Here is a 26,396-nt window from a genome sequence, read left to right on the forward strand (position 1 = left end):
CTATGCAATATTGCCCTTTACAGCATCGCCAGTCCCATCCACAACTGGGTGTTGTTTTTGCTTTGGCTCCATCCTTTCATTCTTTCTGGAGTTATTTCTCCACTGATCTCCAGTAGCATATTGAGCACTTACCGACCTGGGGAGTTCATTTTTCAATGTCCTATCTTTCTGCCTTTTCATTACTGTTCATAGGGTTCTCAAGACAAGAACACTGAAGTGGTTTGCCATTCCCTTCTCCAGTCGACCCAGAGTTATTAAGAATAATACTTTCTTGGTTCTCCCTTTTTTATAGGCAACTATGTGTATATGATCAATTATTAACTGGAAACGAAGCAAGTCAGAGAACACATGTGCAATTCTCATCTTGCAGGTCTCTTTGTCACTTTAGTGACAACTAGTCATGTCACCTCTTTTGGGACACTAACATCTCCTTATTTTCCAGTTTCTTTACTCAGCATCCCTTGAGGGCTCACAATTGTCATAGAACTATTTTCAGAAGGATAATGAAATTGACGGCACAGAGTTGATGTAAGATAAGGAGTTATTAGGTATTTCAGTAGAGGGAGTGAAACCCGGTTGCAGTGGGATAAGTAGTAGATGGAAGGTAAGTAGAAGCTAGCTTTTTCTGGAAGTTTGAATGTGAAACTAATATGGAAGAGGACTGAGTGTTTTTAACCTGACTGAGAGGAATAATTTACTAGACAGACCAAGATTACAAGACAGAGAGATATGATGACTGCTGGAGGGGCTGGGATTCAGGGGACAGTTCACCCTGAGTCGACCTTGAGACCTGTGGAAAAGCAGTTAGCACGGCTGGAGGGTGGGTGAATACTTAGGTAGGGATGTGGGAGATCAGAACAGAATTTTTTTTTTTTTTCACCTTTTTTGGCTGTGTGGGATCTTATTTCCCCAAACAGGGATTGAACCTGTGCCCCGTGAATTGGAATCTTGTTGGAATTTTAACCAGTGGACCACCAGGAAAGTCCCCAGAATAGAACATTTTAGCTGGCCTCAATTTCCTTGATATTCTAAGGGGCAACATAGTCTTTGAGAGAGAAAAGGTGGGGATTAACCCGAGGACTTGAGGATGGTGGAGAGAAGAGTTGTTGAGGGGAATAACACAAGAAACTGACAAAGGCTAAGTGTAGTAACTGATGAAATGTGCTGAAGGCCTAGCTTATGTTAGGTACATGTCTATTGTGGCACCTACTGCAGGTGTGTGGTTTTTCTCCAGGAAGTGCTGTTACCTGGAATAGGAGCAGAGAAGGTAGATTTTAGAACTAACTTCTTACTCACACCAATACTGCTTTAAGGGAATGATAGGGCCATAACTTGAATAAATCTTAAATTTCCTGGCACTTCTACATATAAAAAATACTCAAAAAACTTGGAAAAGAAGGGACTTTCCTCAACCTGAAGAGGGCATGTACAAAAACCATACTACTAACATAACGGTAATGGTAAAAGACTAGATGCTCTCCCCCTGAGATAAAGAACCATGCATGACTGTTCTTACCACTTTCATTCAACTTTGTATTGGAAGTAGCCAAGATAATTCAGCAAGAAAAGAAAATAAGACGCATCCAGATTGAAAGGAAGAAGTAAAACTATATCCATTTGTAGATAACATGATCTTGCACAAAGAGAATCTTGAGGATTTTCTAAAAATTTATTAGGACAGGTTAAGCAAGGATGTAAGAAGTGAGATCAATATATAAAAATCAACAGTATTCCTATACACTTTCAACAGACAATCTAAAAATGAAATTAAGAAACAATTCCATCTACAATAGTATCAAAAAGAATAAATCCCTTAGGAATAAATCTATCAGAAGAAATGCAAAACTTATACTCTGAAAACTACAAATATTATTAAAAGAAACTCAAGAAGCCCTAAATAAATGGAAAGACATTGCATATTCATGAATTGGAAGATGTAATTGTTAGAATGGCTGTACTTCCTAAATTGATCTACCAATACAAACCCTATTAAAATTCCTGGTGGCTTCTCTGCAGAAATTAATAAATTGATCCTAAAATTCATACAAAATGCAAGAGACCCAGAATAGCTAAAACAGGTTTGAAAAAGAATGAAATTAGAGGACTCTCATTTCCCAATTTTAAAACTAATTACAACATTGATTAGGACAGTGTAGCACAGGCATAAAGACATGTGGCTAATGGAATAGAATTGAGAGTATGGAAATAAACCTATATATTTATGATCAATTGATTTTTAACGGTTCAACGGGGGAAGGAATAGTCTTTCAACAAATGGTGTTGGGATAACTCACTAATGTATGGATGTTCACCACCATTAGTATTAGTTAGATAAATGCAAATCAAAATTCAATGAGACACCACTCCATATCTACTAGGATGGCTGTAATAAAAAAAAAAAAAAAAGGAAAATGCATCAGGGAAATGCAAATAAAAACCATGATGTCCTCTGACACCTGCCAAAATGGCTATCATCAAAAAGAACACAAATAGGACTTCCCTGGTGGTACAGTGAATGGGAGTCCGCCTGCCAGTGCAGGGGACGTGATTTCAATCCCTGGTCCAGGAAGATTTCACATGACATGGAGCAACTAACGCCTGTGTGCCACAGCTGCTGGGACCGCACTCTAGGGCCTGGGAACAACTGCCGAGCACCAGTGCCACAGCTGCTGAAGCCCGTGCACCTAGAGCTCATACTCCACAGCAAGAGAGGGCCCTGCACCGACAGGCTAGCACGCCACAACTAGAGGCTATCCCACACACAGTACCGAAGGCCCAGCTCAGCCAAAAATAAACATGCTGCTAAGTCACTTCAGTCGTGTCCCACTCTGTGTGACCCCATAGACAGCAGCCCACCAGGCTCCCCCGTCCCTGGGATTATCCAGGCAAGAACACTGGAGTGGGTTGCCGTTTCCTTCTCCAGAGCATGAAAGTGAAAAGTGAAAGTGAAGTCGCTCAGTGGTGTCCGACTCCCAGCAACCCCATGGACTGCAGCCCACCAGGCCCCTCTATCCATGGGATTTTTCCAGGCAAGAGTACTGGAGTGGGTTGCCATTGCCTATTATTAGCTAAATAGTTATTTAAGAAACATGAAATATCCAGAACAGACAAACGCAGAGACAGAAAGTAGATTCATGATTGTCCAAGGGCTGGAGGTGGTGGTGTGAGGAGGAAGTTCCAAAGAGTATGGGGTTTCTTTTGGAGGTAATGAAAATGTTCTAATGTGATGATGGGTACACAACTTTGAACACAAAACCACTGAGTGGTACACCTAAAATGGATGAATTGTATGAATTATGTACCTCAGTAAAGCTGTACAACAAAGATGAATTCCAGTGCTTGGTATGTGCAAAGAAACCCAAGGACACCCCTCCCATCTTGGCAATTTCAAGAAGACAAATGAAAATAAAAAGATTTATCCCTTTGGATCTCAGTTATCTATACTGACTGGTCTGTGAACATTCGAGGCTGAAAACAGGATTAGATTTTTCTAGTTCTGTCAGGCATGACTTACATCCCCTTCCAATAGAGGCATTCCTCCTTTGCATTCTGTAAAAATTGTACACAGCCTTTGGTGTGAAGAAAGGGACTTGAGTCAACAAAGGACTAAAATACTCAGCAAAGTCTTGCAACTGCAATTTTATTTTCTTTTGTGAAAATAAACAACTGGGAGTTTAAATTGCTCCAAAAAACCCCATAAAAATGAAAAGAAATACACACAGAAGAAGCATGTGAGGTGACTGGGGAGGGAGGAGGGTCTCAGAGCTTTGGCAGATTGTGCTAGCACATTCCCCGGTGACAGGAGCCAGACCTGTCTGCCACTCCGGGACTGTGAGGGGACATCTTGACTGGTAAGGGGGTGGAACACAGGCTTCTTCACTGAGGAAGTGGCAGGCACCTTGAGTCCCTTTAAATGCAGGGGAGAACCATTTTAGAGGACCTCTTCCTCCACAGAAAGCTGGAGGCTGGGGGGTGGGGTTGGTTTAGGGCCACTGAGGGAAAGGTGCACTGGTGGAGACAAAGGAGGCCAAGGTGTCTCTCACGTGGTGACAGCCTTACACTGGGCAGAGGACAAAGATGAAGGCATGAACCCACGGGAGAAAAACGTGGGCCAAGTAAAAGGGAATGTCGAGGAATGGGTTGTAGATGAAGAGGCTAGAAATGGCAACAAGGGCCAACGTGTAAGCTGGATTGAGGGGAGCCAGGAAGCAGGGGATGGGGGTTGGATGTGTGAGGACGATGGGAAGAGGAGGGAGGGCAGAGAGTCCAGGAGGTAGAGAGAGGGGTGCCTTCTGCCCAGGTCCATCCACCGCTGCACATACAGGAAGAATAACACACTACTTTTCAGTTCTCGTTTTCTTTTTTTTTTTAAAGATTTTTGTTTGTTTGTTTTTTTAAAAAAGCCTTAAGATCAGCTACTGGTTACATCTACAAAACGTAAAGTGCTGCCGTTACCAGTCACTTTACAGAACAGTCCAGAGTGGTCAAATATTGACCAATAAAGTTTCCTTTTTTTTTTCCTTCTGCATCCTTACTACTCGATGAGTCACGTGACAGCCTGCATAGGTCAAGGGGGGCAGCTTAGTGGGCAGACTTGGTGACCAAGGACAGAGGCTGGGCCTGGAGCACGGGGAGGGCCTGGTGGGTGTGGAGCGTGGCGGGGAAGGATGGAGGGGACGTCAGCAGAGCTGTGGGCACGGACCCCAAAGGGAGGGGCCGGGACAGGAGCGGGGGCTGGCTGCCCATCTGGCCAGAAGAGGTGGCGGCAGCCTTTGATGACAGGAAGGCAGCCGAGTGGAGAGCCAGCTGGGCCCGGGTCTCTGGCTTGGTGGTGAGGGAGAGAGGCTGGGCTTGCTCCGAGTGGGTGGCGGCTGGGGCGGCCGGGGAGGCCAAGGCCGCGGAGGGGGTAGCTGGGGAGTCCAGCATGCTGCCATGCGAGGAAGCAGGGCTGTCACAGGGCTTCTCGGGGGGCAGGTACTGGACACATGGCTTCTTGCTTTTGGAGGCCAGAGCACCTGTGGGGGTGAGGGTGGGGGTGGGGGGGACACAAAAAAGGAAGTCAGCCCCTAGGAACGATGGGAAAGGCGGAAGTAGTACGTATGACCCAGGAAACAAGCATGCACAGAGGGAGGGACGTGAGGCCCTGAAACGACGCCTAAGGCTTTCAGTACACCTAGGCTGCAGTCCATGGGGTTGCGAAGAGTCGGACACGACTGAGCGACGTCACTTTCACTTTTCACTTTCATGCATTGGAGAAGGAAATGGCAACCCACTCCAGTGTTCCTGCCTGGAGAATCCCAGGGACGGGGGAGCCTGGTGGGCTTCCGTCTATGGGGTCGCACAGAGTTGGACACGACTGAAGCGACTTAGCAGCAGCAGCAGCAGAGCACAGAAAAGGGCCAATACGAAAATGCCAAACACACCGTTCAGTATCTGCCTGGAGGGAAAATAGCTGAGCTTATCAAATTATCATGCTGTGCTGTGCTCAGTGATGTCTGCCTCCTTGCACCGCTATGGACTGTAGCCCGTCAGGCTTTTCTGTCCCTGGAATTCTCCCGGCAAGAATAATGGAGTGGGTTGCTATTTCCTTCTCTAGCAAATTATCATCTTCCTGCCTAAATCTTATCATTTGGGGGATGGATCTCCGTTCAGTTTGCTTTAAAATCTTTGGTTTATGATCCTCCTAGAGATAGTACAGCACCTGCCAAGCACCAATTCAACAGATTTTGCGTAATGCTGTTGCTGCTGCTAAGTCGCTTCAGTCGTGTCCGACTCTGTGCGACCCCATAGACAGCAGCCCACCAGGCTCTCCCGTCCCTGGGATTCTCCAGGCAAGAACACTGGTGTGGGTTGCCATTTCCTTCTCCAATGCATGAAAGTGAAAAGTGAAAGTGACGTCGCTCAGTCGTGTCCGACCCTTGACCCCATGGACTGCAGCCTACCAGGCTCCTTTGCGTCATATACATAGTTACTTTATGTGTACTCCTATGGAGATGAATATATAAATTATAGAGATATTAGAAAGCTAGGAAAGGAAGTGAAAGGAAAGGCTATAAAAAGCACTTAGTGTGTGTGTGTTAGCTGCTCAGTCACGTCTCACTGTTCACAACCCTATGGACTATAGCTCACCAGGCTCCTCTGTCCATGGAATTCTCCAGGCAAGAATACTGGAGTGGGTTGCCATTCCCTTCTCCAGGGATCTTCCCTACCCAGGGATTGAACCCAGGTCTCCTGCAGTGCAGGAGGATTCTTTACCACCTGTGAAGCCCTTTAGATGGAACTAAACTAGTTCTACCCTTGTCCTGGAATGAACGTGAGATGGGAGATGTGACTGAAATACTGGCCAAGGTATGGGTGAAATTCTGTGCTGGGTGAAATTCTGATGTAAAAAGATATTTGTGGCACAAACGGGCCTTCCTAATCTAAGCAAATGATTATTTCCGATATTCAGCCAACCAAACATTGAAGGAAAACCTGAATCTACTGGATTCACTGAAAGGTGGTATGCCAGTCTCTAAGGGGCTGGGTTCCTAAGGGAATTTCAAGTCTCATTTCAACAACATTCAATTTTTACTTTTACTGCATTGATTTTAGAATCTAACCCTCAAGTAAGACTCAACTGAATTGAAGAGCACCTTTTGAATGAGAAAGTGCTGGACCAAATCCTCCCTCCATTTACCAAGCAGCATGACCAGGAAAGTCCTTTCACTTCTCTGAGCCTCTGAACTGATCATCTCCAAAAGGGGGTAATAATAACACCCACCTGAGTATACCCAAGTGGTGCTACTGGTTAAGAACCTGCCTTCCAATGCATGTAGACATAAGAGCTGCAGGTTCGATCCCTGGGTCAGGAAGAGCCCCTGGTGGAGGGCATGACAACCCATTCCAGTATTTTTGCCTGGAGAATCCCCATGGACAGATGAGCCTGGCGGGATGCAATCCATAGGGTCTCAAAGAGTCGGATATGATGGAAGCGACTTAGCACGCACGCACAAGTGTACATGAGGCAGAGGCCTTGAAAATGGCAGCTATTAATATTAAAACACAGCATTGACATGGTGTCCATCAGAGACCCACACACAGGGTGCTGGCAGGTGTAGCTGGCACAGTGGCAAAAAGTAAAGACGCAGATTCCTCCTGAAGACTCACCGTCTGTCTCTTGGACTTGCTGCTGCTGGGACTGCGTCTGGGACAGCTGCTTTTCTCGCTTCCTCTTCTTTTTCTTACCCTGAAAGATATGGCCAAAGGAAAAGGTAATAACCAGGGACAGAATAACGGCTTTTCTGATGGATTCAGTTATGAAGTGGGGAGACAGGATATTTTCTGTACCAGGCGCCCAGGTCACATTCTGTGCATCAGCCTCATGAGGAGGCATGGTGAGCCTTTCTGGGGGGCCACCTCCCTCCCCTCAGCTCAGATAGGTCCTGACTTTCTTGGAAGGTCTCATTCTTTCCCTGCCCTGCAGGCTTAGTTTTCTGTCTCTCTCTCTAGAACAGTGTCAGGTTCTTGATCTTTTTTGAGGCACCCCAGGTATCACTGAAAATCTCATGCAGCTGGAATTCCCTGGCGATTCAGTGGTTAGGACTATATGCTTTCACTGTTGAAGGTGTGGGCTCAGTTGGCACCAAAGGGGGAAAAAAAAACTAACTCAGCTATGAAGACTTTTAGCAAAAAAAGAGCAAGTAAGAACATACATACAGGGACTTCCTTGGCAGTCTAGGAGTTAAGAATCCACCTGCCAATGGGTTTGATTCCTGGTCTGGGAAGATCATACATGCTGTGGGGCAGCTAAGCTCGTGTGCCACAACCACTGAACCTGCATACTCTAGAGCCTGTGCTCCACAAGAGAAGCCACTGCAATGAGAAACCTTCCCACTGCAACTAGAGAGAAGCCCCCTGCACATCATAACTAGAGAAAGTTCGTGCAGCCCCACCAAAAATTTTTAAAAAATAAAATTAAAAAACCTGTCCAGTTCCAGGGAGGTATCAGAAATGTAGGCAGTAGCTCATGGCATTGTGAGCCCCAGGTTGGGAACCCTTTGCTGCAGACACTGATCATCAGAACTAGCACACAGCTGACACCACACCCTGAATGATGGAATTAAAGGCTGAGTCCACTTCCAATTCCAGTTGGCTTCCCCGGTGGCGCTAGTGGTTAAGAACCTGCCCTTCAGTGCAGGAGACAAGAAACACAGGTTTGATCCCTGGAGGAGGAAATGGTAACACACTCCAGTATTCTTGCCTGGAGAATCCCATGGACGGAGGAGCCTGGCGGGCTACAGTTCACAGGGTTGCAAAGAGTCGGACACAACTGAAGTGACTTAGCAAGCATGCATGCCCCACTTGCAACGGGACAGGCACAAAGTTAAGTCTGTCCTTAGGACACCAAAACCATGTCCTTGTGGCCCTCCTGAGAATTAAAGTGTCTTCCTCATTTCTAGAGAAATACAGACTTCTCCCTGGCCTTAAGGGTCCTCTATCACTGGAGTCAGCTTCCTTCTCCCCCAAATCCTCACTTGGAGGCTGCCCCCGGTGCCTGAGTGGGCACGTACGTAGTTGTCCCGGGCTGACCAGGTCGGGTAGAGCTGTGAGTGAAGCTGCCGCTCCTTCCGGGCCAATTCGTAGTACTTGGCCTGTTCTTCTCGGGACAGGTTGTGCCACTGTAGAGAGAGGATCAGCGAGGACAGAGTGGTGAGTGTGGGGGACGCTGAGCTGCACAGCCTGGAACATAGGGGCGGACCTTACCTTCCTCCCCAGGATCTGGTTGATGGCTGCACTCTCCTTCAGGGTGCACTCAGCCACCACCTTGGCCCTCATCTCCTTCATATATAACATGAAGGCATTAAGAGGCTTCTTCACGTGGGGCTTCTTTTCTTCCTCTTTCTTCACTGTGACTGGTGATTTCCTGGGAAGTCACAAGGCTGTAGGTTAGCATTTGTCAGCTGTCATCTCTCAAGGAGGCTAAGGGCTGGCTGCCTCTGGGAAGCGGGGGATGAGTCACTTGGCAGCTAATGAGAGTTGCCCAGGGCTGCTTTCAGCACCTGAGCACCCAGTTCCTAGTCTCTGACTGACCTCCAGCCATATTCTAGGAGAGGACAACTTCCTGACAAAGAAGCTGTGCCCTTGACAAAGGTGGTGGGGGGAGCTGAGATGGACTGGCCCCAGGTGAGAAAGAGGAGGGGGCAGAGCACTGTAGGTAGAAACAGACCCGGGGCGGGTCTCCTTGGCCATGAGACTTTGACTTTCAGTGGACAAAGCGTGGGCCATGGTGCTGGACTCAGCTCTGACCCAAGTCAACCATGTGACCTTGAGAAAATTCCCCTTGCAATTTTCAAGTGTATGGGGGGACAGGGAAGGAAGCTAAAAGCTCTCTCAGTTTCTCTTTCAAAGTCCTGATTGTAGGGCTTCCCTTACTGTGAGAAAAGATGCATGGTGTCTCCGAGAGGATGGGAATTCCAGGGGTCAAAGGGAACAGTTCGCAAGGTGGGGAGGATGTGGCTGAGGAAGCCGTCAGCTGAAGGTCCCCAGGAGAAGAATCAATGGCACTTGCTACTCAGAGACTGGCCACCCGCCACCAGGCTGCCCATTACTCACGCGCTCACAGCCGGACTCAGGCTGGGGGGCGCTGGTTCCTGCTTGACAATGGGGGAGACAATGGCGGGGTGGGGGATCCCTGAGGTGGGCAGACCAGGATGGGTCGGAGCCACCATGTGAGGGGAGAACCGACTGGAAACCAGGCTGCATACCAGGGGGAAACAAAAACAACAGAGGGATTCAGGCTAAATGCTTGTCACTGGCAGAAGACGTGATGGAACCCAGCCTTGATGGCAGAGGCATGTGAATATCTCTGCCATGGCAGAGTTGGAGCAAGAGAAGGCTATTGGCTGACCTCGAAAGAACTCATTTTGGGAAACACCCAACAAACCTCCCTTCCCCAACAAACGCACAGGGTTCCTATACCCGATGCTGAAAGCAGGTGGGATGAAAAACAGAAGGTGCAGGAGGTCGGAGGCCAGGTACACAGGGGAAAGGAAAGAAAGGCTTATGCTGTGGGTTGTATTTTTTTTTTTTTCATTGGTGGTACGATTGTCAGGTAGGTCAGCCCCTGAGACGGAAATCCTCTTTTATAGTTCCCTTCTCCTGACGTCATTTCAGGAACAATCAATCTCCCAGCCTCTGGCTTCAGTCTGACATATTCAAAATGCTTCAATGCCACCAAGCCCTGCCCAGCCCATAGGGGAACGTGCAAGAGGACTGAGTGCGAGGGCTTTAAAATTTTTCTCTTAGAGAGGGAGATGGGGCAAGAGTGAGCAGAGCCTGTTTGTCTCCATCCCACAACTAATCAGAGAGGCGGGGAGGAAAGGTGAGCACCTGCCTCTTTGCTTACTACCAAGAGAAAGCTGTGTCATGTAATGGTCAGAAACTGCAGGGGAGCCAGTAGACAAGCATTCCCTGCACTGCTGCTTCCCCCCTCACAGCCGCAGCCCCAGGACTCACCTGGACATCGAGGCATTCATGGCGAGGGCAGGGTAGGGGTGCCTGAAGCCACCAGGAGGAAGGGAGTACATGGGCTGTCCTTGCCTATAAGGGCCAGGAGTAAGGAAATGCAGTCAGGAAACTGGCTGAAATGGGAACGTTCATAGGGACGGAGAAGGGGTTGGGAAGATAGGATGATGAGTAAAAGGCAGTAAGTAGGAAGTGGGAGTTGGGAAGATGCTGCCTGGGAAACTTGTTCTGATGCCCTGGGGAAGTTCTGGGCTTGGTGAGAGGGCTCCACTGTGGAGCTGGGGCTGGGGCGGGGGGCATCTATATTTGGACCCCAAGGACAGGCTGGAGGTACAGGAGGCAGAGCTCAGTGTAAGGAAGGAGGGATAAGAAAGGCTGTAAGTTTCCTTACTGTGGGACGAGCCAGCTGAGGGGATGTGGGATTTGCCCAACAGCTCCGGGAGACAGTGGGTAATACGGAGACAACTCGGATGGATGAGGGGGCCGGGGGATTCCTGCTTCCAAGGAGAAATGTGTCAGACAGTTCCTTGACCCTACACCTTAAAGTCACATCAAACAGGAGGCTACCCTTTGTTCCCAGATGCTCTGCAGCTTGCAGTGCCTTTTCTTTCACTGTTTCTGCCCTCAGTCACCAGTAACTTCCAACTACTCGTATTGGAGGTGTCCAAGACACAGGCAGGAAATCTTGGACTGAGAAACCCAAGGTTATCTCCGGAGTCATCACCTGGAAAAGCTTTTTCATTCGTGGAAAAATAAACTTCAGATTTCCGTGTAACAGGGAAGAACAATAGCTGATTCCACGTTGGATCTGTTTTTCTTTGACTTTAACCTTTGCTCTTCATGCTCTTGTTACTATAATTGTTGAAAGGATGCTGTATATAAACTGCAAGCATACATAATGGCCTGTCTCAGGGAACCTTGCCCTTCTGTTGCAAAGTTAGACTAAAGTGACTTTGTTCAGCTCACAGGGAGACTGTTCTGACCTGACCCACCTGTGACTGGCTGTAAGAAGAAACTAACACATCCCTGTCCTGATGCAGGCCAAGCCAGGAGATATTCTGCAAGACTTAACGGCCTTTTTATTTTACTTCCTCCCCCTCTCTGTTCTATAAAAGAAACTGGCATCCAGACTCCGATAAGATGGTTCTCTAGGACATTAGTCCGCTATCTTCTTGGATACCCAGCTTTCTGAATAAAGTTGTTATTCCTTGCCTCCCAATTACAGGCCTGTCATGTGGTGACCAGACTGAGCTTGGACTCAGTGACATCTGTTCCACATTTATCCTCCTTATTATCTGTAACTTGTAATAGCTATCTAAAGAGGGACTCCAAAAATGCTCTGAGCCACAGCAACTCTATGGGAATTTTATGAAAACGATGGCTCTCTCTGGGATGAACAGTGTAGGTGAATAAGTTGAGAAAAAAGTCAACTCAGTCTCTTGCCTTGTATCTATACTTATAAGTCTGTTAGGGGAAACACACTGACTGAAACTGCCCACCCTGGCCAGGTACCATAGAAACCATTTGTGTGAGTTATTTTACGACAGGAAGTCCTGGCAAGGAACATGGAACTAATACGCCACCATCAACCGGAAGAGTTTGGGAAAGGTCAAAATGAGACGCCATGTATCCTCCCACCTCCCACCTGGCATCCATCTTGGCTGAGCAATGTGTGCACCACCAGGAAGGACCCTGAGTCAGAACAACTGGCCAAAGACAACTCAGAAACTAACCCTATCACCGTAAAACCCGAGTCTGTGAGCCACATGGCAGAGCAGTCCTCCTGGGTCCCCTTATCATACTGTTCTCCACGCGGGTGCCCCTTCCCAATAAAGACTCTTGCTTTGTCAGCACGTGTGACTCCTCAGACAATTCTCTTCTGAGTTACCTGGGCCAGCCTGAGCGGCAGCCAACTCACCTGTCTTTGGATCGATCTCTGGGGAGAGGTGTGTGGGAGGGGAGCCGGGGGAGAAGTGGTCGTTGCTGTAGGTGATGAGGGGCGTCAGCGGATGCATGTGGTGCGGGTGCTGAACAACAGGAACTTTATTAGACTGAAAGACAGAGGGAAAAAGACTAGGGCCAGTTGCCAAGGAAATGGCGTACAGACAGACCTCAGAGATACTGCAGGTTTGCTTCCAGACCGCTGCAGAAAAGTGAAACAATGATTTTGGTTTCCCAGTGCATATAAAAGTTCAGCTCAGTTCAGTTCAGTCGCTCAGTCGTGTCTGACTCTTTGCGACCCCATGAATCGCAGCATGCCAGGTCTCCCCGTCCATCACCATCTCCCGGAGTTCACTCAAACCCATGTCCATTGAGTCGGTGATGCCATCCAGCTATCTCATCCTCTGTCATCCCCTTCTCCTCCTGCCCCCAATCCCTCCCAGCATCAGAGTCTTTTCCAATGAGTCAGCTCTTCGCATGAGGTGGCCAAAGTACTGGAGTTTCAGCTTCAGCATCATTCCTTCCAAAGAAATCCCAGGGCTGATCTCCTTCAGAATGGACTGGTTGGATCTCCTGGCAGTCCAAGGGACTCTCAAGAGTCTTCTCCAACACCACAGTTCAAAAGCATCAATTCTTCGGCACTCAGCTTTCTTCACAGTCCAACTATAAAAGTTACACTTACACTATTCTATAATGTTACGTATGGGGAAGCCCTGGTGGCTCAGCAGTAAAGAATCTACCTGCAATGCAGGAGATGCGAGTTTGATCCCTGGGTGGGGAAGATCCCCTGGAGGAGGGAATGGCAACCCACTCTGGTATTCTTGCCTGGGAAATCCCATGGACAGAGGAGCCTGGTGGGCTACAGTCCATTAGGTCGCAGAGCTGGACACACTGAGCACATGCAGTGTTAGGTGTCAATGGCATTATGTCTAAGAAAATAAACATTTGTTGCTGTTGTTCAGTCCCTCAGTTGTGTCTGACTCTTTGCAACCCCACGGACTGCAGCACGCCAGGCTTCCCCATCCTTCAGCATCTCCCAGAGTTTGCTGAAACTCATGTCCATTGAGTCGGTGATGCCATCCAACTATTTCATTCTGTGTCGTTATATATTATATATATATATATATATATATATATATATATAAAATTGCCTTTTTATACTGAGAACCCCATGAATAGTATGAAAAGGCAAAAAAAAAAAAACCAAAAACACAAAAACCCATGCATACTCTAATCAAAAACACTTTATTGTTAAAAGGTGCTAATCATCAACTGAGCCATTAGTGAGTTGTAATCGTTTTGCTACAGTGACATCAAAGATGACTGATTACAAGCCACCATAACAAATATAATAATAAGGAAAAGTTGGAAATATTTCAAGAATTACCAAAATGTGACAGAGAAACAAAGTGAGCAAAGGCTGTTGGAAAAATGATGCTGATAGATTTGCTGGATAAACCTTTAATTCATTAAAAAAATGCAGTATCTGTGAAGCACAGGAAAGTAAAGTACAATAAAACGAGGTATGCCTGTAAAATCTGTGGTTATTTACTGAGTTGAATATGTGCCAGGTATTTTCCATGCAGCATCGCATTCAGTCCTTGTAGAGAACTTAAGAGAAAGTAGCAGTCTGCTTGCCCCTTGGAAGAAAAGTTATGACAAACCTGGAAAGTGTATTAAAAAACAGAGACATCACTTTGCTGAAAAAGGTCCGTCTAGTCAAAGCTATGGTTTTTCCAGTAGTCGTGTATGGATGTGAGAGTTGGAAGAGGTCTAAGCACTGAAGAATTGATGCTTTCGAACTGTGGTGATTGAGAAGACTCTTGAGAGTCCCTTGGACTGCAAAGAGATCAAACCAGTCAGTCCTAAATTAAATGAGTCCTGAATATTCATTGGAAGGACTGAAGCTCCAATACTTTCGCCACCTGATATAAAGAGCCAACTCACTGGAAAAGACCCCGATGCTGGGAAATACTGAGGGCAGGAGGAGAAGGGTTATGACAGAGGATGAGATGGTTGGAAGGCATCACGGACTCAATGTACATGGATTAGAGCAAACTCAGGGAGACAGTGAAGGACAGGAAAACCTGGTGTGTTGCAGTCCATGGGGTCACAAAGAGTTGGATAAGACTTCATGACTGAACAACAAATACAGCAGAAAAAGAATCAAGAGATTTAGAGGAGGGATTACACCCAGCCTCCTACACACCCTCTTCAAAACAGCCCACCATCACTCACTTCATGTATGCTGTGTGGTAAATGGCAGACTGCAGAATTATGACCCATGCTCTGTGTACTCTCAGTGAATTCTGAAACGCTCAACACATGCTTGCTAAATAAACTTCTTAGAAATAGTAGCTCATGGGCTCAAGTCTGAGACTGGGAACAGAGCCGTGGGAGAACTGTCACCACCAGGCCTCATATAACCACTTGTCATGTTCAAGGTTTACATTTATAGACACTACCAAAGGGCATTAGAACTGTTCTCCCTGGAGCGTATCAAACACCCTGCTGACCTAATTATCACATTTTATTTTAAACATCAGCAAATATAAGGAGCACATTTTATATAACTGTTAAGATAGCAAAACCAGGGACATCCCTGGTGGTCCAGTGGCTAAGACTCCACGTTCCAATGCAGGAGGCCTGGGTTTGATCCCTGCTCAGGAAACTAGATCCTACATATCACAACTAAAAGATCCTGCGTGCCACAATTGAGACATGGTGCAGCTAAGTAAATAAAATAAATAAACACTAAATTAAAAAAAAAAAGAAAGTAAAATTCAGGCATGTCACCAACACATCATGATTTCAGAAATGTTAAAAAGGGGGGAAACCTGTGTGCCCTGGAATCAGTAAACTGAATTTTTAATTGTTTTAACCTAATCTCACTTAACAGTAAGGATTTTTATTACAAAAATGGCTAGCGTCCTTATTATAACCTACTAAAGGAGCTATGATTATCTTGGTTTGAGGAATGAGGAAACAGAGCACGGAAAGATGAAGTGATGTAGCCTGAGTTACAGAGCTAGTAAGTCACAAAACTGGATTCATATCAGCCCTTTACATGCTAACAAACCAGGGTGTCTTCTCTTGCATCACCTGCCAACCCAACAGCCCAATCAAAACATCTGTCAGAGAAAGGACATATACTTATCTTTTTGGGTAATAAGGTAAATGAGTTACAAGTGGAAGAGAGATGTGTTTAAAAAAGAGATCTGTAAAAAGGATGATAATTTGATGGCATCTCAGGAGAAGGAAATGGCAACCCACTCCAGTGTTCTTGCTTGAAGAATCCCAGGGATGGGGAAGCCTGGTGGGCTGCCGTCTATGGGGTCGCATAGAGTAGGCCACGACTGAAGCGACTTGGCAGCAGCAGCAGGGGCCAGAATTCCAAACTTCTGTCTTTCCTGTTGAATGTTTCATTTCTAGATTCCATGAGCCTTTTTTGCCTTTTAGTCGGTACCCCTTTGGTGCTCATCATGCAAGCTACGATATGTACATCTCCTAAGTATTCATGCACTCACAGTAGTCTTGCTCTGTTTTCAGTAGGCTAAGCAGAGATGAGAGGCAGAGTCCTGGAGCAAGGCCCGGAACCCAGAGGCCCAGGTCCTAGACCTGCAGAACTGTGACCGAGATTTCAGACGTTCGCAACTACAACCACTAGGTGGCGCCGGTACACGGCGGGGCTGCTGGTACTTCCTCTTGGACAACTTCTATCACCTCCCTTGGTTGGGCTCCTTTGGCGTTGCATGTAGTTGCAGGTATATTCTAAAATTATTTTCTTCTTACTGTTTTCACCTGTTCCCTTACTGGCTTTTGAAGAGGTCTCCACGAACAAGAACACGTAAGGCAAATAAGAGTATTAAAAGATTATTTTAAGGTCGGATTTCTATTAACAGAATTTCCTGTGGTCATGTATGGACGTGAGAGTTGGACTGTGAAGAAGGCTGAGCGCCGAAGAATTGATGCTTTTGAACTGTGGCGTTGGAGAAGACTCTTGAGAGTCCCTTGGACTGCCAGGAGATCCAACCAGTCCATTCTGAAGGAGATCAGCCCTGGGAGTTCTTTGGAAGGAATGATGCTAAAGCTAAAACTCCAGTACTTTGGCCACCTCATGCAAGGAGTTGACTCATTGGAAAAGACTTTGATGCTGGGAGGGATTGGGGGCTGGAGGAGAAGGGGACGACAGAAAAATGAGATGGCTGGATGGCATCACTGACTCGATGGACCTGAGTCTGAGTGAACTCCGGGAGTTGGTGATGGACAGGGAGGCCTGGGATTCATGGGGTCGCAAAGAGTCGGACACGACTGAGCGACTGAACTGAACTGAACTGAACTAATGCAATCAATGACGCATTCAGGTTTCACGGAAGCAGCTTTGTCTGAAGGGCGATTTTAATTTTATTTACTTATTATTAACTTTTTAAAAAGGTGTTTTTTTCCTTCCCAAGGCATAATTAACTTTGGGAGGTTCTTTTAAAAAAATGTTTATTTATTTGGCTGTTTTAGGTCTTAGCTGTGGCATGCACGGTCTTCAGTTGCGACATTCGAACTCCTACTAGAGGCACATGGGAACTAGTTCCCCAACCAGGCGTCGAACCGGGGCCCTCTGCACTGGCAGCACAGGGTCTTAGCCACTGGACCACCGGGTAAGTCAATATAGGGCGATTTTTATATTATAAAAACCAATATAATTATTACTAAGAGTGATAGTAAATGATAAAAGAAATACACAGAATGAATGTGTAACTTAAAAATTACAGTTTTTTAAAAACATGTAAATTCTATGATAAAAAAATTAAAAAGACTAGCAGGTATTCCCTAGTGGTCCAGTGGTTAGGACTCGGCACTTCACTGCCATGGCCTGGGTTCAATGCCTGGTTGGGGAACTATGATCCTGCAAGCTGCACACCACGGCCAAAAAGAGAAAATAAAAATAGAAGCATACCAAAATGTAAAGAGTAAGTATATTTGAATGGTGGGAGTACAAATGATTTTGTTTTTCTTGTGTTTTCCAACTTTATTATCTATTAAAAATATACATATGATGAATGCAAATTTCCTAAGGAAAAAAATACAAGCTATATTATAAAACATTTAGAAACCACAATCACACACACAATAAACCCCAACAAACCCCCTGTGCCCACAGTCACACTAGCATAACCCAGTACCTATTATCATTTTGACATATCTCTTGTGCATCTGTTATTTACATCATTTATAGCCATCTTTTTGAAATTAAAATTTTCAGCTTTATTTAGATATAACTGACAAACAAGACTGTAATATATTTGAAGTGTATTATATGAGAACTGAGTATAGGTACCCAGAGTCATCCTAAAATGCTTAACGCTGTTATGAAAGTAGGACTGGCCATGTGCTGTCTTCATCAGAAACTGGCAAACAGCACGGAATGGGTGTCAGAGTTAAGCACGAAGCAGGGAAACATGAGTTATATTGGAAAATGCAGTCTCCTCACTTAAAACACTCTGTGAGTTATTACTGGTTCCCATTAGGTGGCATCATTGTCCAGAAAATGGATGGGAAGGTGGTGAGTTCACAGAATGAAAAAGGAAGGTAGACTTTTCCTTATCAGGCTGGGAATATGCAGCCTCTGGAGATGATTAGCAAAACTCGTTCTCTTGGGTTCCCCTAGTGGTTCAGTGGTAGAGTCCATCTGCCAATGCAGAAGACATGGGTTCGATCCCTGGCCCAGGAAGATTCCACATGTCCCTAGCACCACAATCAACTGAGCCTGCTTTCTGCAGCCCATGCTCTGCAACAAAAGAAGCCACTGCAGCAAGAAGCCTCCGCTTGCCGCAACTGGAGAAAGGCTGCGTCGCGGTGCAAACTCAGTACAGCCAGAAATAAACAAACACACAAAATTACTTTTTAAAAGATCACTCCTTTAGGGCTGACTCAGGGAAAGCTCTCCTTGGAGGCTATCATCCCAAGAAAAGTCTCCCACTGATTTCTCTCCTTTGCTGTCCTCCAGGCACATGATGTTCGCAGCATGAAGCCAGGTCAAATGTAGGGATGTGGAGAACCAGCGGACAATTCCTGCTGTACAATACAGAGAGCACACACAAGCCAGGACACGGGTGTTCCCTGGGCAAGGAAACTAGCCAAGTCTAGCTTGCCCCAAAGCAGAGCATCTCAGACCTACCTTGTGCTCGAATCCTTCTGTCCCATCACACAGACCCAACCCTTTTCCAACTCAGGTGATCCTTGTCTATTCCCTGTTTCTAGGGTTGTTGTTGTTCAGTCACTCAGTCGTGTCCGACTCTTTGCAACCTCATGGACTATAGCCCACCAGGCTCCTCTGTCCATGGGATTTCCCGGGCAAGAATACTGGAGGGGGTTGCCATTTACTTCTCCAGGGCATCTTCTCAACCCAGGCATCGACCCTGTGTCTCTTGCAGGCTGATTCTTTACTGCTGAGCCACCAGGGAAGCCCCTTTCTAGGGTTGGTCCAAGCCAAAGTTCTGGAAACTTCTGGTTCCCAGGAAGCATGTATCCTCCCTTCTACTGTTCATGACTTTCTTCCAAGCTCTAAGTAAAGCCAATGCTCCACCACAGATGAACCAGCCACCTCTTCAAAAGCTGCTTCTCTCAGTAACTGCTTTGCGTTCAGGCGTTCAGTTGTATCTGACTTTTGGCAACCCCAAGGACTGTAGCCCACCAGGCTCCTTTGTCCATGTCATTTTCCAGGGAAGAATACTGGAGTGGGTTGCCATTTCCTCCTCCAGGGGATCTTCCCGATCCAGGGATCGAACTTACATCTCCTGCGTCTCCTGCATTGCAAGCAGATTCTTTACCACTGAACCACTGGGGAAGCCAGTGGTTTGAGGCCTTTATAAAGCCTTCTGCGTCCTAGGCTTCGTTCACTATCCCCTTTTCTTCCTGATCTGAATTTCAGAGATCAGAAAGATAAGGCTTTTCAGGTCAGGCAAAGGGGAGCCTTAATTGTGGTATCCATGTGGTATCCATGTTCCGCAAAGCAGACATAGAACAGTCAACAGGCTGCCCAGCAAAGATCCTCAGACTTGCACTGGGTCACTAACTGTAACTGATTTTATGTATTTAAAAAATATGCTCTACCCACAATCAATTGTCTGTTAACTGCTTGAGGGAATCTTCTCTTAAAATTGTTCTCAAGAGACTATGCTTAAATGCAAGACTTCAGGGGAAAAGGAAGTTGGTTTGTTCCTAAAGTACCAGTCCAGGATTTTCCTGGTGGTCCAGTAATTAGGACTCCCGGCTTCCACTGCAGAGGGCATGGGTTAGATCCCTGGTCAGGGAACTAGGATCCCACAAGCCACACGGCACAGCCAAAAAAAAAAAAAGTACCAGTATACTCTTAGTGGTGGATTAACATATAAGAGAAGCAAAGGCAAATAGAACCTAATGAAAATTGAGGGGGAAAACTCTAATTCTAAGTGAACATACCCACCACTCTCTAACAAATACTACTTAAAAGGAAAAATATAAGTTCTTTGCTAATTCTGTCATCGTATCCTATTAAAGAAAGGAAATTTGCATGTATGTCTTCTATACAGAATTTTCCTGGCAATTCACACATTGATTTATTGGGTAATTGTCTGTGAAGACTGTCTACACAGCAGGCACTGAAGTGGGTAGCCAAAGGGCTGGAGGCCAACAGCAGACATGGAAAGAACCTGGGTCTCCGATGGCATGGTTTGCTTGTTGAACTAACTGGCCTGGCAGAAAACATGACTCACAACAAGTATTCATGCTGTATCTATGACGTGCCAGGCACTGTTCTAGGTCTTGTGAATGCATTAGAGAATCTGTCTATCTAGACAATAATCCAAACAAATAAATAACTAAAATATTAGATAGTGATAAATTTTTCTAAGGAGAAAAATCAAGTCAGGGATAGCAGATAAGATGCAAGGAGGGGGACTTCCCTGGTGATCCAGTGACTAAGACTCTGTGCTCCCAATGTAGGGGATATGTGTTCAATCCCTGATCAAGGAACTAGATCCCACATGCCATAATTAAAGATCTTGCATGCTACAATGAAGACTGAAGATCCTGTGTGCTGCAACTAAGACCTGGACCAGCCAAAATAAGTATTAAAAAAAAAAAAAGAGGCAAGGCAGATGTAGGTTATATGTTACACAGGCCAACCAGGGAAAGCCTCAATGAGAAAATGACTTCTGTTTGATTTTTATTTATTTGACTGCACAGGGTCTCAGCTGTGGCACGTGGGATCTTTGGCTGTGGGATGTGTGATCTAGTTATCTGACAAGGATCAAACTCAGGCCCCCTGCATTGGGAGCGCAGAGTCTTAGCCACTGGACCACCAGGGAAGTCCTCAGAAAATGACTCTTGAATGAATATTTGAGGGCAGCGGAAATGAGATGTGTGGGCAGGAGAGGGACGGGGTTTTGGCAGAAGGCACCCAGAGTATAGTGGCTCCAGGTGGACAGGAAGATAGGTGTGTTTGAGCAACTCCACGGAAGACAGTGGATTGGGGCGCAGGGAAGAAAACAAGGGGATAAAAGACTGTCTTAATGTACTAACACATACATTTTGAACTTCTCAAGCAGGTGGCAAGTAGTGCGCTGCAGGCTGGGAAAGATGTGAACATAAATCCAGGATCTCTGGATGGCAGCAGCAGAGAGAAAATGCTTTGGGGAATTAGAATGTGCTTCAGGTCCTTCTTGGAAACAGTGGCACATTTCTGAGGACTTTGCAAATTGGACAGGGCACAAAATTCTTGGGTTAAAAAACATTCCTTATCAAAACTTATCTATGGCTTGCTGGCATTAAAGGCAGCAAAAGAGAACCCTGCGTTTACCTTTATTTTTCTTCCTTTGATACTGGCCTTTCCCCCTGCTACGTAGATGAAAGTCAAAGTGTTAGTTGCTCAGTCATGTCTGACTCTATGTGACCCCACGAACTGTCTCCTCCAGTCTCTGCTCATGGAATTCTCCAGGCAACAATACTAGAGTGGGTTACCCTTTCTTTCTCCAGGGGATCTTCCCAACCCAGGGATCGAACTCAGCTCTCTTGAACTGTAGGCAGATTCTTTACCATCTGAGCCACCAAGGAAGCCCTGCATAGATGCTTATAAGGGGAAAAAAAAAAAATTAAACCCTTACAATTCTCATTGTTGCCAGGATGTGTCTAAGTTCACATAAATTTTCATTTACTTTGTAGAATTCAGGTGAGCACTTTCAAGCCGTACACTTGAGTTTTTATTTATTTATTTTTAGGCTGTGCAGTGCAGCATCTTAGTTCCCCAACCAGGAAACGAACCCATCCCCTTGCAATGGAATTGAGGAGTCTTAACCACTGGACTGCCAGGGAAGTCCCTAGTCTTTTCTTTTAAAGATCAGCTTTGTTTTCTTCTCTTATTGCCTGTTGTTTTTACTGGTTGTGGTCTCCTCTTAAGGAACACTATTTGTAGACTGTTTTTCAGTTGTCTCCTCTTTTTCTTTTGTGTCATCAATGTACAGACTTGACTTGCCAATGTCCACTTTGCTCTACACTAAGAGTAATGAACTGGGAAATATGAATTGTTGTTTAGTTGCTAACTCATATCCGACTCTGTGACCCCATGGACTATAACCTGCCAGGCTCCTCTGTCCATGGGATTTCCTAGACAAGATTACTGCAGTGGTTTGTCCTTTTCTTCTCTAGGGGATCTTCCCGACCCAGGGACTGAACCCGCATCTCCTGCATTGGTAGGTGGATTCTTTACTACCACGACACCAGGGAAGCCTGGGAGATATGAATAAGGTTTCCCCCAAGCTAAATCTCAGTGGCAGAAACTAATAAAGGAATGATGGCAGTAGATAATTACAAAGGCATGCCATGAATTACGGGTGCAAATTTAATAAGAAACAGGGCATTTATGCAGCTTCCAAGCAGCATACAGCTTCTGCCTAAAGAGCGACTTATTAAGTACAAAAGGAAAGAACAACCTCAAAGAGAAAACACATGTCAAACATTACCTTAATTAAATGATCCAAGCCAACATCACCGACATTGGGACAAATGGACATCACAGACCTGCCTCCTGATGTGAGGCACTGAGAGGGACACCTGAATGTGGTCGTGTTCTTGCCAAAACATACAACCAGAATCTAACCACGAGGAAATCTCAGATACACCCAGATGAAGGGATGTTCCACAAAATAGCTAGTCTGTACTTCTCCAAAGATGTCAAGGTCAGTAAAAACAAAGGCTAAGGAACTCTGGGAGATTCAGATCAGTCAGTTCAGTTGCTCAGTTGTGTCTGACTCTTTGCTACCCCATGGACTGCAGCACGCCAGGCTTCCCTGTCCACCACCAACTCCTGGAGCTTGCTCAAACTCACGTCCATTGAGTCGGTGATGCCATCCAACCATCTCATCCTCTGTTGTCCCCTTCTCTTCCTGCTTTCAACCTTTCCTAGCATCAGGGTCTTTTCTAATGAGTCAGCTCTTTTTGCATCAGGTGGCCAAAGTATTGGAGCTTTAGTTTCAGCATCAGTCCTTCCCATGAATATTCAGGATTGATTTCCTTTAGGATTGACTGGTTTGATATCCTTGCTGTCCAAGGGACTCTCCAGCATCTTCTCCAACACCACAGTTCAACAGCATCAATTCTTTGGTGCTCAGCTTTCTTTATGGTCCAACTCTCACATCCATATATGATTACTGGAAAAATAGTAGCTTTGACAAGACAGACTTCTGTTGGGAAAGTAATGTCTCTGCTTTTTTTTGAATGTTGAGTTTTAAGCCAACTTTTTAACTTTCCTCTTTTGCTATCATCAAGAGGCTCTAAAGAGAACTAAAGTTCTTCTTTGCTTTCTGCCATTAGGGCGGTGTCATCTGCATATCTGAGGTTATTGATATCTCTCCTGGGAATCTTGATTCCGGCTTGTGCTTCATCCAGCCCAGCATTTCTCATGATGTACTCTGCATGTAAGTTAAATAAGCAGGGTGACAATATACAGCCTTGACATACTCTTTTCCCAATTTGGAACCAGTCTGTTGTTCTATGTCCAGTTCTAAATGTTGCTTCCTGACCTGCATACAGATTTTGCAGGAGGGCAGGTAAGGTGATCTGGTATTCTCATCACTTAAAGAATTTTCCCCAGTTTGCAAGGAACCACACAGTCAAAGGCTTTAGCATAGTCAAAGAACCAGAAGTAGATGTTTTTATGTCATTCTTTTGCTTTCTCTATGATCCAACGGATATTGGCAATTTGATCTCTGGTTCTTCTAATTTTTTTTGTTTTTTTCCCTCTACCTTTTCTAAATCCAGCTTGAACATCTGGAAACTCTCGGTTCATGTATTGTTGATGCTTAGATTGGAGAATTTTGAGCATTACTCTGGTAGCGTGTGAGATGAGTGCAATTGTGTGGCAGTTTGAACATTCTTTGGCATTGCCTTTCTCTGGGATTGAAATGAAAAGTGACCTTTTCCAGTCCTGTGGCCACTGCAGAGTTTTCCAAATTTGCTGGCATATTGAGTGCAGCAACTTTCATAGGATCATCTGTTAGAATTTGAAACAGCTCAGCTGGAATTTCATCACTTCCACCAGCTTTGTTCGTAGTGATGCTTCCTAAGGCCCATTTGACTTTGAATTCCAGAATGTTTGTCTCTAGGTGAATGAGCACACCATCGTGGTTATCTGGGTCATTAAGATCTCTTTTGTATAGTTCTTCTGTGTATTTTTGCCAGTTCTTCTTAATATCCTGTGCTTCTGTTAGGTCCATACTGTTTCTGTCCTTTATTGTGCCCATCTTTGCATGAAATGTTTCCTTGGTATCTCTGATTTTCTTGAAGAGATTTCTAGTCTTTCCCATTCTATTGTTTTTCTCTATTTCTTTGCATTGATCACTTAGGAAGGCTTTCTTATCTGGGACATTAAAAGAGACTAAAAGACATGTCAGTGAGATGTAATTTGTGATCCTGGGTTGAACTCTGGACCAAGAACAACACACATCTCAACAGACATGACTGGGACATTTACCAAAGTTTCAAAATATACTGTGAATTAGACAATAATCCACAAAATATATTGTGTGTGTTAGTTGCTCAGTCATGTTTGACTCCCCTGTCCATGGAATACTCAGGTCAAGAAAACTGGAGTGGGTTGCTATGCCCTCCTCCAGGGCATTTTCCGAAGCCAGGGATCGAACTCAGGTCTCCTGCATTGCAGGCAGATTCTTTACTAGTAGTGCCAACTAGGAAGCCACCATTATACACATACATATATTACTTTTCTGGTTTCAAAATAATTTAATTAGGGACTTCTGTGGTGGCCCAGTAGTTAGAACTGATGCCATGCTTCCAAGGCAGGGGCCTTGGGTTCTCTCCCTGGTTGGGGAACTAAGATTCCATATGCCTCATGACAGGGCCAAAAAATAAAAAAGATTTTTAAAAAAGATTTACTTAAAAATCCTGAATGTGAAGAGAAACTGGACTCAGGGGCAGAGAGGGGTTCAGAGGCGGGCATCCACCTGTCCCCAGATCGCTGATTCTCCAACCATTCATAAATGCTCCCTGAGAATCTGTTCTGCCAGGCATTATGACAGGTGCTGTATAAATAAATATGAACAAAACAGAGTGAATTTTATCTTGAGTTGGTTATACTCTGCAAACCAATTTATTTGCTTTGTGTGGTTGGTTACCATGTTCCATGGAGAGAGTGGAGGGCCTAAGAAGGGACAAGGTATGTGGGGCCACAATGAGGGGTCAGGATAACAGTCCACATGCAATAATCAGACATTACTCCTGAGTTATTAGAGCTTGTTTTGAAGGCACACAAATTCAAGTGGTAATAACACTTAACTCCATCCCCAGCCTGGCCCCGTTATGGCTTGTTTATATGCATTCCCTCAACAGGCAGCTTCAACATGACTCACTACATCTCTCCAAGTATGCAGGCTGTTTCCTTTACTTGCCCTTTCCCCAGGGCCAAACTCATCTTAAAATATTTCGCTCATGATTCCAAAAGAAATTTAATAATCAAGTGTTTTCATTTTTCTAAAAAAAAAGTGTCCAAACCTCCAACTACTTCCGGTAACCTGGTTACCTGCTGACACTTCCAGCCTAGAAAACCTGGCCGACAGTAGACTGGAATGTTTTCTGGTTTCTGCTTCCCTTTTGCCTCTGTTTGTAGTGAGGCTGCAATTCTGGCTGCCGCTGGGAATCTTCCAGAGAATCTTCTGGCTTGCCGCTGATAAACTAAGATACCTATAGCCCCAACCCAGACCAGTTTAATCATATTCTTGGGAGCACTGATGCTAAATTCTATAGGCTTATTATCTCTATTATCTGTGTAATGTCTCTGTTTGGTCTGGTATCTAATTTCAAAATTCATCACCTCTTAGTCTGCTAAATAAACTGTATTTTTATTTTTAATTTTTAAAATCCTTATTTATTTATTTGCCTGCATCGGGTCTTAGTTGAGGCATGAGGAATCTTCGCTGTGGCATGTGAGCTTAGTCATCCTGTAGCACACGGGATCTTAGTTCCCTGACCAGGAATCGAACCTGTGTCCTTTGCATTGGAAGGTAGATTCTAAACCACTGGACTACCAGAGAAATCCCAACAATAATTTATTTAATTTCTTTCAGATTTTATTATTTTTTAAAAATATATTTTTAAATTTATTTGGCTGTGTAAGGTCTCAGCTGCTTTGTTGCGGCATGTGGGATCCAGTTCCCTGACCAGGGATGGAACCTGGGCCCCCTGCGTTGTGAACATGGAGTCTTAGCCATTGAACCACAGGGGAAGTCCCTATTTTTTTTTTTTTAAATTAAGGTATAATTACCTATAATGTGTTCGTTTCTGCTGTGCAACAAAGTGAATCAGCTATATGTATACATATAACCCCTCTCCCCAAACACTCCTCCCATTCCACAACTCTAGGTCATCAGAGAGCACTGCAATGAGCTCCCTGTGCTCTATATAGC

The 26,396-nt window shown here is 45.3% G+C and overlaps 1 protein-coding gene across 1 annotated transcript in view; it reads right to left on the reverse strand.

Moving 5' to 3' along the window:
- Window positions 1-3,624: 3,624 nt before the first annotated feature.
- The window catches only part of TCF7L1 (transcription factor 7 like 1), a 202,661-nt gene continuing 179,889 nt past the window's right edge, over window positions 3,625-26,396 (reverse strand). Inside the window, exons 5-12 of the mRNA XM_019969482.2 lie at window positions 12,425-12,557; window positions 10,898-11,000; window positions 10,498-10,581; window positions 9,595-9,738; window positions 8,746-8,905; window positions 8,553-8,660; window positions 7,150-7,228; window positions 3,625-5,015 (exon numbers count right to left, since the gene is read on the reverse strand). Coding sequence (XP_019825041.2) covers window positions 4,582-5,015; window positions 7,150-7,228; window positions 8,553-8,660; window positions 8,746-8,905; window positions 9,595-9,738; window positions 10,498-10,581; window positions 10,898-11,000; window positions 12,425-12,557 — 1,245 coding nt within the window. The 3' untranslated portion in view covers window positions 3,625-4,581. The remainder of the gene's footprint in view (window positions 5,016-7,149; window positions 7,229-8,552; window positions 8,661-8,745; window positions 8,906-9,594; window positions 9,739-10,497; window positions 10,582-10,897; window positions 11,001-12,424; window positions 12,558-26,396) is intronic.

Source organism: Bos indicus, chromosome 11 (assembly GCF_029378745.1).
Source record: "Bos indicus isolate NIAB-ARS_2022 breed Sahiwal x Tharparkar chromosome 11, NIAB-ARS_B.indTharparkar_mat_pri_1.0, whole genome shotgun sequence".
NCBI lineage: Eukaryota > Metazoa > Chordata > Mammalia > Artiodactyla > Bovidae > Bos > Bos indicus.